At 38.3% G+C, this 17,751-nt stretch overlaps 1 protein-coding gene across 25 annotated transcripts in view; it reads left to right on the top strand.

Moving 5' to 3' along the window:
* The window catches only part of lrrfip1a (leucine rich repeat (in FLII) interacting protein 1a), a 70,901-nt gene that overhangs the window by 10,668 nt on the left and 42,482 nt on the right, over positions 1-17,751 (top strand). For 3 of the 25 annotated variants that reach the window (XM_088931342.1, XM_088931340.1, XM_088931338.1), the window contains exon 1: positions 9,837-10,215. The exons of 21 other annotated variants lie outside the window; for them this stretch is intronic. In XM_088931342.1, coding sequence (XP_088787468.1) covers positions 10,156-10,215 — 60 coding nt within the window. In that variant the 5' untranslated portion in view covers positions 9,837-10,155. Of the gene's footprint in view, positions 1-9,836; positions 10,216-17,618; positions 17,674-17,751 lie in introns of those variants that run through there. One more of the 25 variants, XM_088931330.1, reaches the window with a different exon arrangement.

Raw genomic sequence — 17,751 nt, 5'->3', positions numbered from 1 at the left:
GAGAAATCTTTCATCTTCACAGCCCTAACATGTTCTCTGAAGCGGTCTCCGAGTCTCCTTCCTGTTTCCCCAATGTAGATGGCTGGGCATACAGTGAATAAGGTTGCTGGAGGTACAAGATGTCATCGGAGCATTTTAGTGTTTTCCTGGGTAATAATTGCTTATTAATAATATTATTAGTTTGCTTCCAAAAATACTGGAATTCCGCTTGGATGTTGAAAATTGACGAAGTGGAAATTTATTTTCTCCAATTTGTATTACTAGTAATGAAATTTAAAATTGGGTCACATGAGTTGTACTGTGCTTGTCTTTCTTTAGATAATGTATGATGGACAAGTGTTGTTTACCAGATGATGTATTTACTAGCACATTCATTGCAGGGTGTAAAAATAGACGTGATATTTTCTGGCACCTGGTCCAAGTGGTCTCACTGCTTTTCTTATCAAAACATAGCTCTCTTTATCAACTTTCAACACAGTACACTTTTTTCAAAGTTTACTTTAATTCATTGTTGACTTATCTGCTTTAAGACAAAAAGTCTTTGTCTACAATGCTGCAGATTTTGAAAGTTTTGCTTTCAGAATTTGAATGTATCATTCAAGCACTACAAAATGGCCGGCTGCAGAATGGATGAATTGGTCAGGCTGTTCCAGCTGGTGAGCAGGATAAGTTCTTTTTTTCTGACGTCTGTGCCTTATCAGTTGTTCAGTTGGTCCGCAATACTACATTGCATCACAGAAAATCAACAACTGTTTGGCTTCTGTCTGTAAGTGAATTCCAGTCCATCAGCTTATGGTGAACTTGAATCATAAGCTAGTTAGACTAAGAAGATTTAAAGTAGGATCATGTTTTTTTCTTTCCCCTAATGGGTGAGGATAATCAAATAGGAGTGGATTTCTTGGGGCTGTCCATTCTCCGAGATAAACCAACATATAACATACTGAACAATCATGTTGTTTTCGATGTGCCAAATAAGTTTTGTCCATCTAGATATAAATACAACAGGATTGTTTTATGGAAGGACCTGTTTCCAATGCCCTATTGTTCCAAATATATTGCTAATGCCAACTTCGGTGTCCTTGAGGTTTTAAACAGCATTGTAAATCAAATTCTAGTATTGTGGAGAAAGAAATCTCATGTGCCTCTCTAGGTGTCTAGATTTTTTTGTTGGTGCTGTGTATTACATACAGTAGATTGAATACAAAATAGTGTTATGTATTTGTTTATTTTTAACATTTAATAGATGATGAGGAAAACCCTTTCTTGCCACCCTCATTTAATTCCTGTCTCTTCATGGCAGGGGTTGGAGTGTGACATTTTGTCTTCAATAAGGAAAAAGCCAATATAAGCCAATATAGCAAACAACAGGACCTCCCAAACATTTTATATCTCTGTAGTTCTTTTGATATACAGTATGAGCATGTTACAAATCCCAATTTTTCTTCACACTGCTACATTTATACATTCTTGGACTTGTTGACCTTGAAGAAAGGCTTGGGAAATATTTGGCAGAGGTATATAATTAAAAAAAAAAACTTGGTGTTGTCTCATTGTCTCCTCACCCCATCACTTGCTGTGACTTTAGCTATTTTGTCTTACTCCCAACTGTCACCACAGGGTGAATTCAGCACCCTGATGAGGTTTCAGACAGTTATGCCTGATGCAGTCGGGCCAGAAAGAAGTAAATACTTGGAGGCAATAGAAACTTTGCTGCCGAATAGTAATGGGTAAAGAGGATTAGTCTGTGCTTCCCTGTGTGCTGTGCAGGAGCAGAGCTGCTCAGATGTGTGCCCTCTTAATCGGACACTAATGGCCTCAGGCTGAGCTGTGCTATCTCCTGGCACAGCAACACTTGGTGATTTATGCTCTCAAGGTCACCAAAGCAGCCTGCATTTGCTACATTATTTGATAACTTTGTTGTTCCTGAACTAGGTTCTCTTGGCCCGCAAAGACCTCCAGTGCTCCTTAAAAGACCATAAAATGACACCTTGGAAGTTTATGCGACTTCCCTATGAACATTTGCTACACGAGTTAGTTTATCTCTGACCCCCATATGTAGAATATATTTCAAGAACATGCTGTTAGCTTGGCGTTTTTACATCTTAGTGTTTCCATAAGACAGTAGTTGGTGCTACTAAGTTGTGTTTGCAAATCATTTCCTACTGTGCTAAATGCAGGGCCTACAGAAACCAGTCACTTTGTTCTTCAGATTCAAATGTTTGCACTTTATTAATCAAGTTCTTCTGAATTCAGATTTCTGGACTGCTGTTATGCCATAGATAGTATCGCTGCCAACCTGTAATAAAGCTTAAACTACACTGTAATTCTTTAGTATGTTCTGTGGCTTGAGCAAACTCAAAACAAATGCGCAAAAAAGTGGGCAGTGCCAACGATGAACATTTGTTAGTAAACATTTATAACACCATTAATAATATGTCAATGCTGTAGATAACTTAAGAGTAATGGATAGTAATTTATACCTTAAAGAAAATTATAAAATAAAGTAATACCATTGTAACCATCATATGATTTATTAAACATGCAATTGACCTGTGAGATATTTATCAGTAACTATATAATTAACTGGATAAAAATCACGTTTGTCTGCTCAGTTTTGAGCATACCCATCTCTCTTCTCTCAATGTATTTTAATATGTTTTTGTATCTTGGGATAGAATTTAAGGTTACAGTTTCCAGATATTAATGTAGCATGTACAATATACCACTCCTCACTTCGGCCTGTTATTTAATTTGACGTTTTAATAACATGCTCTGCTAGACATTCCACCATTGAGTCCTGGTTTACTGCTTTTAAACACCAGCCTTAGTAATGCCTGTGATATGCAAATTCCTCTGCAGGGCTTATCAGTGAGTTTGTACAGTTTCATTCACCGATCCACACAAGCTTTGACACGCAGACAGATGAAGTTTGAATTGCCAGTTCTCTGTGAACTGAGAGAAAGATTAAATGAAGCAAGCCTGCTGCTGAAATTAGCAGACTGAAATATCCCTTAAAAGGCTGTAAAGAACTTGGGTGTTGTGACGTTGTATGGCTTCTTGAGATTGTTATCACAACTGCTTTTCCTGTTTATACAGCTTTTATCCTCGGCGCAGGGTGAGTGACTCCCTCTGATTGGCTGGAGGGAGACTCTGCGCATAAATGAAGCCCAGTCACGCTCAGCTGGACTCGGGAGAAAGGCACAGGGGCCTGGAAGGATGTGGAGCAGGGAGAACGAGACCAGGGATCAAGCTAATGAAAAGTGTTTCATTGTAGGAGTAAAATAACAGGAAGGTGTGGTTTGCTTCGATAATAGCATACTATTCATGGCTACACATAAATGCTTCCGTTAATCATGAGTAAAAGTTGTGTCAGAACCATAGAATGTTTCTGTTTTTTAGAAATGTAATTTTTTATTGTAACTAAAGTTAGAGCACGGGGGCCCCTGTCCACCACTAGTTTATGATTAACATTTAATACTTTGCTTTACCAAGTCCTTTTTTTCTTCAAAAATGTCTTGTCCAACTTCAAAAAATTAATCTTAAACTATTTTTAAGTTGGTTAATAGTTTTCAACCTCTTGCGTTTCTGTCAGGAAACTTGTTAACATCACAGATTTCTTATTCCACTGAAAAATACGCTGGGTTTCCTTCTTTGTCATAATGGATTAATATTGATCTCAAAAGACACATTATTTAAATGGTTAAAGATAATGTCAACATATCAAATTTGGCCCTAAAAAGGAAAGAAAGGAAAGAAAGTAAATGGCAAGCATTATCAAAAGCCTGGGATGTAGGGAGTGATTTTTAATTTTTTTAAATTCCTCATTTCAACATTGTTGATTGATGGAAGTGCTTTTAGAACAAGCTCTGTCTTCTGCATTTCCTTAGAAGGGCACGTCTAAGCAAAACAGAACATCAGGTCATTTTTTGTGAGGTTAGAGTCAGTAATTCATAAGAAGTGTCATTTGTTCTTTACTAGTACTTGAAACCCTGTGTTGGATTAATCACTGCATGAGGTCATTACTATGCACAGGCCGAGCTACAGTACAGTACTATACTGTAAGTGCTGGAATTACACCAACAGGGCCACAGAGGGGATCTGAGAGTCATAAGCAAGTGTCACGTGGTTAGAACTGTAGAAACTCTGAAAATACAGTGATTTCCCAGTGTGATTGAGGGGGCATTTCTAAATTCAAACTAAGGGCAAAACAGAGGATGTGTTTATTACTGTTGATTCTGGAGATGCTGCTTGTCAAGAGGTTTGAAAAAGAGTTATAATGTACTGCATATCTGCTCTCCCCTGACGTTTCAGAAAATTGTGATCAATTTTTATGATGCCACATGGAAGTAGAAGTTTTTGGGTGCATGAGATCCCTTCTTTGGCTATGAGTTTGATAATGTGCTATATGAGCAAGAGCCAGCTAATGGAATTGAAATGAGGATAGCTTACCTCCTGGTGACACATTTATATAGTACTTTTCATCTTATAGGATGTTTATCCCACTCCATTCACCAGTTCTGTTTGCTATTGCCTTTTCCTGTTGTTGTGTACAGGATACTTAGGTCTTAGGATCGCCTTTTAGCTATTTTCTTTTTCGGAACAGTGTAACATTTAAAAATGTACATTTATAATACACGTTTTTACATAATATAAAATTCATTTATACATTATATACATTTTTTCTTCTCCATATGCATATACTGCATTTGTTTTTGACAACAGATTTGGGGAATTAAAAGAACATGCATCACTCCTTTCTCTGCATGAGAAACATTCTTTGCATGTCCACTTTGTGGCGATACCATACTTTGCCTCTGCTGCAAAGAATAAAATAAATCACCACATGCTCTCTTTGAGGTGCTCTGGTTTGCAGGTGTGAAATCTTTGAGACAGTCAACTTTGCAGGTTTGTAGAGTACTACCGACCTCTGACCTGGGCTGACTATTTTATTTCATGCAAAGTGCCGGATATTATTTTGTTACCTGTTTCAACTGGCATTTTGATGTAATTTTCAGAAACGACCCCAGCCTCTCAATATGGTGTGCTTTTACTGAGCTTGACAGCTTTTCTCCCCTTGGCTGTGACTGAGCAATGGACATATTAATGCAAGTGGCGGACAAACGTTGATGCAGTGGGCAGCCTGCCCAGTCAAAAGCAGCCACCATCTCTGCACATTTTAAGTTGTGCTGTCCTGTATTTCGTGAATCTACAGTACTCTACCTATGGCGGTCATATAGTTAAAAGAGTTACTTCAGAGATAGGGTCAGGATAGGGAGATGGAGATGTAATGAATGGGAGAGCTGTTTGGCCTGCATATGCTCTTCTTTATGTAGATACTTGTACTATATGTGCAAAAACACAACATTATCTTTGTATTTGTTTTCTCCTAGTCGTGTTTCCTGTCTGTCTGCCTCAGCTGATCCCAGTGACTTCCAGAGTACTGTTTTTTCTCAAAGACCTGAAAGAGTGAGAGTCCGGCCTGACCTCCCCTGCATTGCCTTTCTGGTTCTTTCACTCCTTCAGCTCAGACCATAAAGATTAATGTCTCCGCATATATCACAGGCTGTCTCTTTGGAGATGCCTGTTGTCCTACTGAACTTTTAAAAACAGGAAAAAAATGCAGTCCATGCTACTGCTACTCCAAATGAAAAAACAAAACAAAACATTTGTTCCAACTCAGCTTCAAGCTACCACTTTGGGATACTCAAAAATTGTAACAACATTTTAAATAATTTAAAAGTAAATATTCTTTTGTTCTTCATTTTTCTATATGGTAAATCTTAAAGTAATGTAATGCTTTCTAAAAGCAAAGGGTTGGTTCTTTTGTGTTTTAAGAGGATGACAGGGAGAGGTCATGACACCAGTATTAAAAATAGAAAACATCTGGATGTTTTGTTTTTGACTTACTTTAAGGCTCTAATACAGTTAGAGTCCCTTTGCCAGTCACTGCATTCTTTATTGCTGGCAGTGATTTGTGGGGAAAAGTAGCTGATGAACTATGGGGCAGTATTTAAAGAATAAAAAAAACCAGTTCCAATAAAAATATATTTTATAAAGAGAAAGGCATTTTAAAAAGGTTTAAGTAGCAGATATGACTTCCCTTTTTAGAAAGACAACCTGGGTTTAGGTTATGTTTATGGTTTCATTGCACAGTCTAGTCCAAATCATTGCAATGTAAACTTTTGCACGATCCTCTGATTCATTTACATTTAGATTGGTCTCTGTGCAGTGTTCTTAACAGAATCTGAACAGGGGTATGCCAAAAAACTTGAATATTTAACATAAAGCCTAGGTTCAATCTCTCTTGGTAGTATTCTAGTGTTATTTCCTGTGATTCTGGTTATTGTTGCTGACTTTGTGTGCAAAATATTTCATTGATAGAAACTCTGCCATTTGTTGTCCGGTGGGACTGTGTAAAAACATGCTAACTGGTTCCTGCCCACATGGCTTGTTATTTAGTGAGCTACGTACTGTAAGCTTCCACTGTTCTTTAATGTTGTACTGTAGAGTACAGAGGAGTAAGTGCCCACCTGTGGCAGAACAACTGTAGTTTAGGAACAGAACATATGATTTTGCTGTGTCTTGCTGTTGGAAATGTTTACCGCAACTGAGGTGTCAGCTAAGAGCTTCTGAAACAGTTTCCTTCCCGTTTCCTCCATGTCAATGAGCCAATTGCAGCAGAGAGCTCTAAGAAGCAGACTTGTGAAAGAGACAGGCCCATTTCCCCAACTACTGCTGAGTTCCCCTGTGTGAGCAGGGTGTCTGGGTTTTCTAGGTGGAGCTGCACATTGTCACCATCTTAAGTGCCTGTCCATTTAGATCTCTTAAAAAGTCTGGCATCAGACTTTCAAAGGGAAAAGTCAAGGCCCTCACTGTTTCATTCTGCCTGTTATCATGCTCAGGTGCTAGATTTCTCCTTGTTTCACAGCAATGCACTGGGCATCTGCTGAAAACCATGACAATCAGATAAACTGCATTGTCCCTGAGAGAGCACATTTCCATATTTTTATCCAGCTGTGCACACTTACAGTAGGGTGTCTCTCACAGTATGCAACCACCTTATACAGTACTTAATGTGTGCAAACCTGAGCTGTTCTTATAACATTCCTAAATATAGAGGAAGCCTTCGTGTTTATTACATTTTGTCTGCTTTGGTCCTTTTTGGATCTCAGAAAGTATTTTTTTTTCTTTTATACTTCTGTAGCACAGCAAGTTCTTTTTTTGTATTGTAAAAGCATACTGTATGAAGAGTCAAAGAAAAATAAAAAAACCCACAAGATTCCAAGAATCTACATTAATAAGCCTCATACTGTTTTTGGCTCAAATTGCAGGCAGTTTTCTCACAGGCATTTTGTCATAACCTTAAAATATGACATATTAGCAAACAGCTTGTAAACTCCCTGGGGGGCTCCGTTACCCTCCCCTGGAGTCATGGAGAGATTAACCAGCACTGGGAAGGCTGGAATTCAGCAAGAGTCCCTGTTCATGGAGATAAGAATTCTGGTGCTCTCTTAACTGTCATCTGCTTTACCTTCCAAAGTAAAAGAAACAGACCCCGGCCTCTGTATAATCCTTTTTCAGGAATGCCTGATGATTGTTTCACACTGTACCAGGAGGCTCATTGTTGCTTTACCGCACACAGTATTGTTTAGAGTTAAATATTCTCATGAATCTGTCCACAGCAGTGGGTAGATGATCCTGACCCTTGCATTAATGCCTGGACTTTGGGACATTGGGCTGAAGGTGTTGGTGCAAGGTACATCTGGATCAGACTGTATATTCATCCAATACAGAGTCCCGAGGGAGCCGGAGTCTATCCCGGCGAGCAAAAGGCGGAAGGCAGGATTGGCCCTGGAAGGGATGCCAGTCCATTGCAGGGCACAGACGCAGACATGCATCCACTCACACTAGGGCCAGTTTTCCCAGAAGCAAATGAAGCTACCAGTTAAATCTAGAACCGTGGAGGAAACTGAAGCCCCAGGCAAAAAGCCACATGAACACAGGGAAATGGAATTGAACCCGTGGCCCTAGCACTGCGTGGCAGCAATGCCAATCACCATACCACCATGCCACCCTGGATCAGGATACAGCATCTTATTGTATACAGCATGTTTAGGATCATTATTACCCTCTTCTTGCAATACCTGTTGTCCAGAACCTGTTTAATTGCATATGGCAGTGTACATTGAACCCGCGCCACTGTTTTCAAGTTTTGGATGCATGCATTGAAGAACAACTCGCCATTCTCTTGAGGTCATGTTCTCAAAAGTGAAATGTGCCGTATTGTAACTTTTAAATATATTGATATAATTTAGTACATGTAGGTCATTAAAAATAGCAGCCAGCTCAGCAGCCGTGGGAGCCTCGTGCTTCGTGTCTTTCTGCTGTGGCCCACTTTAGATTCTTTTTGAAGCTGTTGGAGTGAGGCATTCGAAGCAAGACAATGTGTGGGTGTCCAGACCTATGACAAATATGTTGAGTGTGACTGACATACTAGCTTATTTCAACACCTGCAAAGAGGTAAGTCTGTGAGGTAGGGGGATCTGTTTTGTGGTCCTTGTGTGTATGAGCTTTCATTTAGAAAACTGAAGTGTGTAGATGAGTCAGCTCATTCAGTTGCTTCCTCTGCGATTTTCCAATTCACTCTGATTGGCTAGTAGAATTTGTGCTGTATCTCCAATATATTCTATATCCGAGGGTCAGTTGTCAGTAGAAAGAGCCACATCCTAGAAAAGGTTTTCAGGATACACAAGAGAATGGCGAAAGGTTGAGTGCTGTGGTACATTATTTTATTTAGCCAGTATATCAGAAGAAGCTTATTTCCATAACTGTTGACTGTACAGTATATGCTAGTGAGGTTGTTGCTGATTAATACCATCTACCTGCTTTATAAGAATAATAGGCATCAGCATCCACAGAGTAGCCAGTCTCATTAGCACAACAGAACCTCTGCCCTGGTTACAGTGAGTGCAAGCTGTAAGGAAGCAGTGCCCTCTAATGGCAGTCTTTACACATTAATTTTTCCTGGAATGAAACAAGCATTGTGTTTGTGTGTAATTCAAAATTAACTGTATTGGAAATATGTAGAGAGATGTCATGCATTGTGCTCAAGGGCTGTGTGCTGTATATCATTTTGAATCTTTGTACAAATTCAGAACACTGCTGATTTAGTGCTGAGCATGGAGTAGATGAACTTAATTGTTTTCCTTTTTCTAGAATCCTGCCCACTAATGGCTTGAGAGGGGTGAGATGGTATGGAGAGACTGTGAAGTTGGTATAGACTTCCTTTATCTGTCTGATACACCTCTAAGATGAAATGTCAGTTTTCTTGAAACATGAAGACATCCATGAGTAGAGTTCATATCTGCTATTTATACATTAAAATTGGGTTACATTACTTAGGTGTATTGATAAAATCAGAGTAGGTACAGTATATTAAGCCTATTAACTTTTTAAGATAAGACATTATTGATTCCGAAGGTAAATTGAGGCAGTAACCATATTAGACAAAACTTCTTTTAGACCAAAAAAGAGCCAGGAATAAACGGTTCAAGAAACTAAAATGCCTTTTGTATTTGCTTATTTGCTCAGATTGATGGCTTTTGATTTGCAGCTGTAACCATTTCAAAAATGTTCTCTATAAAAATATTTTTGCAACACCTTCATATTTAATTATATGCTGTTTTAAGTCTGGATTCATGGTATCTAAACACATACAGTAACAAAAAGCAACTTCTGTCTCTTTAAAATTAAGATTGAACTATGATAATAATTAACTTCCTCTTTAATGAATACCTGTGGGAGGTGCAAAGCCAGGGCTCCTGTTGGTTTCCTTTTATCCACAAGGGTACAGCTTTGTGACAACAGGTAGTGTGTACCTCCTGGTCTGCCCTTTGCCAGCTCAAAACGTTTACCTCGCCTGCTGGTGCTCTCTGTGCTGTCATCGGAGAAGGAAGTTTAAGAGTGGCTTGGCTGTGTCTTCCTATGCTGTGAGTGTTTGTTTTAAGTGAGGTAAAAGGAAGTCTGATTGTACAGCCAAGGTGATTTGTGTTTGTGCTTCAGAACCAGTCCTTTTTGTAAATAGCCGCTCGTAAGCAGAGTTTGCAGCTGTGGGAGGCGTCATGTTTTGCTGTTTTTAAAGTAGGATATTTTTAAATGGTGTCCAGCGCTGCAGGAATGGCAGAAGACTTGCTATCGGTGAATGCTCAGCTGCAGGTGAGGAAGTGGTTTTCTGTTCAGAGCTATAATTTTACAAGTGGTTATCTAGGTAAAAGGGTTATGGGGGAGATCAATTTAGAAAAATGTACACATCTGTGTTTTTTCCAGAGGTTCTGTAATTATCGTTTGAGTGGGCAAAAAAAAATGTAAACTAAGAACATACAGTTATATGCAAAAGTTAAGGCACCCCTTGCCAAATTACATGTTTTGTTGATTTTCTAAGTGAAAAGAAGTTAACACAACCTCTGCAGTGAACAAACTTAAACGTAACATATTTTTTCAATTTTTAATGCACAGTTACTATTTATTTGCTGAATTTAACAGATTGAATAAAATAAAACAGTAAATATGGCATGTGCAAAAGTCAATATGAGTCCAGTTGATCCACTAGTGTTATTTTTTTGTAAGGTTTCAGAACTTAATTGACTGGTTAGGCCTTAATCTAAGTCAGGTGATAACAATTCCAGAGCTTAATAAATTCTCTGACTCTTAAAACCTCTCAGAGTGTTGTGCTTACACTCAACAGCCATGGGCTCCTCTGAGCAGCTGACTGAGGATCAGAAAATAAAGATAATTGACTCTTACAAAGCAGGGAAAGGCTATAAAAAGATATCTAAACGATTCCTGCTTGCAGTTTCCAATGTCATAAAGAAATGGAAGTTAAGGGGAACTGTTGAAGTCAAGACAAGGTCTGGAAGACTGAGGAAAATCTCAGATAGAACTGCTTGTAGACTGGTCAGGAATGCACAGGAAAACCCCCATGTCACTGCAAAGGACCTGCAGGAAGGTTTAGCTGGGTGGGGAGTAGTGGTGCACCGGTCCACTGTGCAGCGTTGCTTGCACAAACATGATCTGCATGGAAGAGTCATCAGAAGGAAACCTTGCCTGCCATCTCATCACAAACGTCAACGTCTAAACTATGCAACACAACACTTGGATAAGGCAGAGGCGTTTTGGAACCAAGTGCTGTGGTCTGATAAAGTAAAAATTGAACTCTTTGGCTACAATCACCAAAGGTACGTTTGGATAAAAAAAGGAGAAGCATTTGAAGAAAAGAACACCTTGGCAATTGTAGAGCATGGGGGTGAATCTGTTATGCTTTGGGGTTGTGTGGCAGCCAGTGGCACAGGAAATATTGTGCAGGTAGAGGGAAGAATGGATTCTACTAAGTATCAACTAATCCTGCTAGCTAATGTCCCACATTCAGTGATGAAACTGAAGCTGAAAAGAGGTTGGATATTAAAAGAAGACAATGATCCAAAGCATACCTCAAAATCAGCCATGAACTACTTCAAGAAATGAAAGATTAAGGTTTTAGAATGGCCTTCACAGTCCCCAGACTTGAATATTATTGAAAAGCTGTGGGTAGATCTCAAACATGCACTGCATGCGAGACGACCTAAGAATATTTCTGAAATAGAAGCATTCTGCAAGGAAGAGTGGGGGAAGAATAGAAAGACTGTTAGCTGGCTACAAGAAATGTTTGAAGGCTGTGATTTCTGCCAAAGGGGGTGTTACTAAGTACTGACTGATAGGGTGCTCAAACGTTTGTACATGCCACCTTTACTGTGTTATTTTTTCCATCTGTTAAAGTCAGCAAATAAATAGTAACTGCATTAAAATTAGAAGAAATATGTCAAGTTTAAGTTTGTTCGCTGCAGAGGTTGTGTTCATGTCTTTTCACTTAGAAATTCAACAAAACATGTAATTTGGCCAGGGATGCCCAAACTTTTGCATATAACTATAGGTGTTAAAACGTTTCCATGCTTATGGTTAGGATCATGATGATTGTATCAGCTGCAGCAAATTGCCTGTAGCATACCATGTTAAGATTTCCTTACAGTAAGCAATACGATTAGTGTATTGCTTATCAGTAAATCAGATTTCCACATTTTTATTTATGTAGCTTGTATTTTGCAGTTTTATCATTAATTGCTTTTATATGAGTGTTAAGCAGTGTTTCTGCAAATTTGTCCCTTCCTATTATAATAAATATAGATAAATAAAGCAACCTGTATTTGCTTTTCTACCTACTGATGTGACAAATATTTTTCTTGAATGATTGACATGTCTACCTGCAGGACAGAACCTGTTAAGGGCTTCTACACTGTTGACATTTTCAGTCTTTATTGGTGCACCCGTTCTTAGTAACCAGGAAAGATATTCTGATATTATATTTTTACGTTTCTTGGAAATAGATAATAAAATTAACTTAGTTTTGCATTAGTCCTAGACCCTAATTTACACCATAAGACAATTACACCACTATGGTGAAAATCAAATCATCTACCCTCCACAGTATGTGATCATCCGTGTCAGTCACTGGTTAATACACAAGGCCAGGCTGCCAGATACTTTTTTGTTGGTAATATTTCTGCAACATTTTGTGCTGCTAATTGCCTGTATTTGATCTGGAGGATTTGGGAAGGTTTTACGCTTGCCAACTCGGTGAGTCTTCTTAGATCTTGGTGTAATCACATAAGTGCTCTCTCTACTTTGAATCTGTTACTTTATTGTGACGGAGCACTGAATTTGTGTGTTAAGTGTGTGTGCAGTGGTGTGTCATTACAGAAAGAGTGACCCTTCTTCCTGAATGGCATACTGTAATTCTTACCATTTTGCATGAGGTCATTGTTTTTGTTTCCTTAAGTGTTCATTTAAACCTTGAGAACTGAAGTTCTTTTTAAGGAAAATGCCATTGAAATGCTGAAGCTGTGAGTAAGTTGTTCCTTCCTGGTTGTGATGCCTCCTGTGTAAACTGTGCTGCTGCATGTTGTTAGGGAGGGAATCCAGGGTGGAGCAGCAGACAGAGGCTAGGGACATGGTATTTTTATATCCCTGGAGGCGCACCTGATCCTAGCTGGGCTTTGGGCCTAAAGTAGCTTGCTGAGCTCTGCTTGCTATGCAGCACTCCCATATCCTGTGAGACAAACACGCAATTAGCAGCACAAATTGTTGCAGGCCTCATCAGAAAAGACTTGGTATTTTTAGTCAAATCCCCTGTGTGTGATGTAATAGATTAAAGCTGCTATGCATAGAGATAGGGCAGGATAGGGTTAAACGTGGCACTGGCATATCTTGTTACCATATGAAGGCAAGTTTGAAGTAATACAATATTAGAAATATATGCTACCTAAAGCTTTTGGGCAAGTCACACCTTAACCTCAGTGCTGTTAAATCTCTGCTAGTCAGCTTGTCTTATAACATTTTATTAATTAATTATTACCTGTTGATAAAGACTTTACATTAAATAGCTGGAAATAATCCTGGAAATACACCTTGTGCCTCAGTTGCTACTGTGCTGAAGAAAAGCATTATTAAGGATTAAAGAAAAACTGCTGAGTCTGCAAAACTTGGTGCTGGCATTGAGAACAGCTGAGTTAACATGGTGCATAAACGCACATCTCTGAGGTGTTTGAGGGCCGATGTGAACATCTCTCAAAACTCTCAAATCTATCGTAGTGCCAAAGGATGTGCTTGCAGATTTCATTATCGGGCCTGAGGGGTTTTGTGCCTTATTTTGTGAGTGCTGGAAGTGGAATCAAGAAAACTGAACTGCTTCCTGGGAGAGACTTCTGTTTTTATTTGCTTGTTTTATTTATACACCTTATATACTGTACTGTATGCAGTAAGTGGACTGGAGAAGATTCTTACTTCTGATGCTAGACTATTACTGGGTCCTCTGTTAAGTATGTGGTGGAATACAGATTGAGTCCAGAGTCAGCCCATTTGCAGATTCATCCTCTTGGATTGGTAAACCAATGTTTAGCTGTTATACATCTTGTATTTCAACCATGCTGTGCTAGAAGAATAATATGAAGCATAAGTCAGGGGTGATAAGAACTTTACTCATGGGGTGCGTACTAGGTGGGGAGTTTCTATTATTAAGTGAAGGGAACTCCTGCAGCTGTACTTTTTTCAGGAAGTTGAAAATGCCTCTTCCCCTGATGCATGATTGAATTATGGTACATTTGTTCAGATTATTTACCAAACAATGCTTATTTGTCATATGACTGAGGCTCTGGTAAATTCATAGATACAATGCTCTGCAGGGCCTCATGCTGATGTGCTTTACTGACACTTTTCAGAACTCCAAATGTCTTCTTACAATACAGTAAGGTGTATGTAAGCATTACAAAATGTAACAGAAAAGAAGGTGTTAAAAATGAAGATCCAAAATCCCAAACATTCAAAATGAAGTTAATGTCATCTAAATATACCACAAATAAAACATTTTAACAGGTCAAATAGAGAAAACCTGCATGCTAAGAAAAATTGTTCCTACCCAGGACTAAATCTCCCTCTCTAAAAGCAATAACGCTCATATGTGAATGGGAACCAATTTGCCTATTCTAACAATGTATCGTTAAAACAAGAGAGAACATTTTAAGCCCAAGGATTGCACAGTATAGGAAATCATGATTTCCTAAAATAAAGAAGACAGCAAGCTCTCTTCTATTAATGCTCATATTATCTAGGCAGAATGATTAGAAAATGCATCAGCTTTGGATGACGTGGAGGATGGGGAATGTTGGTGTTTTGTTCTTCACTGAATGAGTATCCTTTAATATGGTGCTCTTAATGGTGGCTTAGAGAAATGTCCAAGGGTCAACAATATCCCAGTTGCTGCAAAAATCAGTTTTCAGTTTTAAACATGTAAAACCATGCATGAGGTCTGCAACACACCACCTCAGTGATACTGCAGACTTTTTTGTTTTATGGTCAGATGTGACAAAATTGGAAGCTTTTGGTCCAAATATAAAGCCGTACCCGGCATGAACCCAATATAGTAGATCAGTGAATTTTAAAGAATAACCAGCTGCAGGCAAATGGTCCCAATCACAAGGAAAAAGCCACCCTGAGCTCAAGAATAAGAAAGTGAATTAATCAAGTGGAAAGCCTAGAAAAAATGCTCTGCATAATAATCTCTACATCTTCATAAGAGATTCCCAAGCAACGTGAGAGAAGTGATCTTGAGCAAATCTCCAAGAAGAAATGACAAATATTGTGCAAGCTGGTGTGCAAAGTTTGTATACACCCAAAAAGACTTGTAGCTGCAATTTTTGTCAAAGGTGTTTCCATCAAATATTAACTTCACAAGTTGATACTTCTGCAATCAATCTACATTTGCTGTAACATTTCACTCTTGGAAGTCTTCATTTTGAGCACCCAGGTTTTGAGCAAAATAAAGTTTAAAAAAGTGCATGCATCATTTGTAATTTTACGAAATGGGATATCCCATAGGAAGAGTTTGAATACTTTCAAGGCACTATATACTGTATACTTTCATGCCAGGACTTGTACAGTATGAAATGCACTCTGTGTGTTATCTAATTAACTGATCTACCTTCATATTAATGTGGGCTGTAGATGTAGGAGAGGTAACTTATGACTAGAGAGCATATCATCTTGTAGTAGTCTGTTCCTGTGGTACAATGTAGAGGATTTTAGAAAGCAAGTTTTTGAATTTACTTCATAAAGTTTTCAGTAATTCAAGGATATGTGTGAATGATACAGTATACTGACAGGATTGTGGCACTTATTAAATAGCTGTGGTGAGAGTGGATGACAAATAATCACAGTGTTACTGAATTATTCATATATGTTTTTCAGACAAAATATTGTCCAAACAATTTGATGTATTTTGCCAAATCATTGATTATTTTTAATAAAGTATTTAGATTTGTCACTGTCCTCAGTCTAGATCCTTGAGAAGTCACACTTTCAATATCTAAGATCCCTATTAGCATAACATGCCTGTTAGAGTGGGAGTGAGTGACACAAAGAAAAGGCTCTTGATGGAGGAAAATAGAACAAAATGTTACCTGAAAGTGTTATACTTTTTGTTTTTATCGAAATCTTTCTATGTAGTCATCAAAAACCAGCAAGTAGAACAGTTCGTGAGTTTCTTTCCATGAGTAAAAATAAGGGAATGGGGAATCTGAGGGAACGCTATGTATTGGAAACTTTTGAGAGACCCCACTGACTTCTGAATCCTCAGTGCTGACTTGTGCCTTTATTTGATCTGCTTGTTCTGCATTTAGTCACAGGTTTAAAAAGATCCTTACTCCAAGCGTGTTCATATAATTTCAACAAACTGAACTTTAAACAGGCTTTCTTCAACTGCTGTAAATAGGTTATCGGTTCATGAAGAAGAGAGATGGGAAGATGGGAAGAAACGACAGTTTATCAGACACTTCCACAGTGAGATTTGTTTTCTTTGGCATTTAATTGACGAATTCAGGTAACACACTTGAATGAGGCATGCATGGAAACTCGGATGTTGGTCCAGGGATTTATACCAATTACACTTCTCATTCCATGTTTTAAGAGCTGAAAAAAATTTTAAACTCAATTTTATATAAAATTTAAATCAGGTAACCTGTGATTGAGAACTTGGCTGTAACGATAACAAGAAGAGATAGAGGTCCCCTAGGGTCTGGGTTGGCAAATACTGCTCTACACAACACCATCCTGTGGCACGTATATTTTTCAACAGCTTTGTTGTGGCCTTGAGACTGAGTAAGTTGGGTCTGGTCAGAAATGCTGACAAATTCCAGTATGTATTGAAAGCATCTTTAAAGAGCTGCTGTGTGTCTTCATATTTATGAAATTTAGCAGTTGGGTCAAGCAGGACTAAATAGTGCAGGAAACGTTAGGTTATGCCTTAACATGGAAAGGATGTCTGCCTCTGTAGATTATCTTGTGGAGGTCAGCAATGGCCAGGAGTTTTCAATTAAAAATGCATTGACCAGGGTGACCAGGGCAGCCTCTTTCCATGGAAGTCAGAGGAAATCAGCTGTATTCCAGGACTTGCCAGTATAGTATTAAATGTTTTAATCCCATTGTTCATTTGTCGGGTTTTCTTTCCTCAAACAGTGGAACACCTTTTGTTCTTTCATTTAGCCACACAAGGAAAGTGGGTAGCAGTAGTGTTTTGGCCTGGCAATTTATTTATGCTGTTTACATGTGAAGAATAATTGTTTTTTCATATGAATTGCATCTGATTTGTTATAAGAATACAGAATTTAGCAAAGGGTTGTAGAGAATTTAGTGAAACAAAGTGAAATGTTTAAGTAGTGGGATGAGTATTTGGAAGAACCACTCTTGTTTAGGAATGTTTTTATACTTGTAAATCAAGGAAGCTAATTGGGTGTCTTTCACACATTTCTCACTCTCTGGGAGCCAATTAAAGGTCCATACTTGAAATGCAGAATTATTCAGCACAGTGGAGCTGTAGTACTCTAATTTATTGCTTAATAACAGAAAGTGATGTATCATCATATTTTTTAAAAAATTAGCTGTATTGGCAAAATATGTAATACCAAAGACTAAAACAATGGATCTAGCATTATTAAAAAAAATAAGATTGAAATGCTGCAAAATCTGGATTTAATCAGAAAATATATAGTACCATGCTAGGTTTGCACTGTTGGTGAAACAAAAGCGAATCTGGTAAGTAAGAAGAACTGCAAATAAATTTTTGCAATGCTTGCAGTTGTAAAGAGCATGCTGAATGTTGATATGCAATGG

Source organism: Atractosteus spatula, chromosome 13, assembly GCF_055471065.1.
Source record: "Atractosteus spatula isolate fAtrSpa1 chromosome 13, fAtrSpa1.hap1, whole genome shotgun sequence".
NCBI classification, from domain to species: Eukaryota; Metazoa; Chordata; class Actinopteri; order Semionotiformes; family Lepisosteidae; genus Atractosteus; species Atractosteus spatula.
Note: the sequence above shows the minus strand (reverse complement) of the source record. Positions and strands in the feature narration are given on the sequence as shown.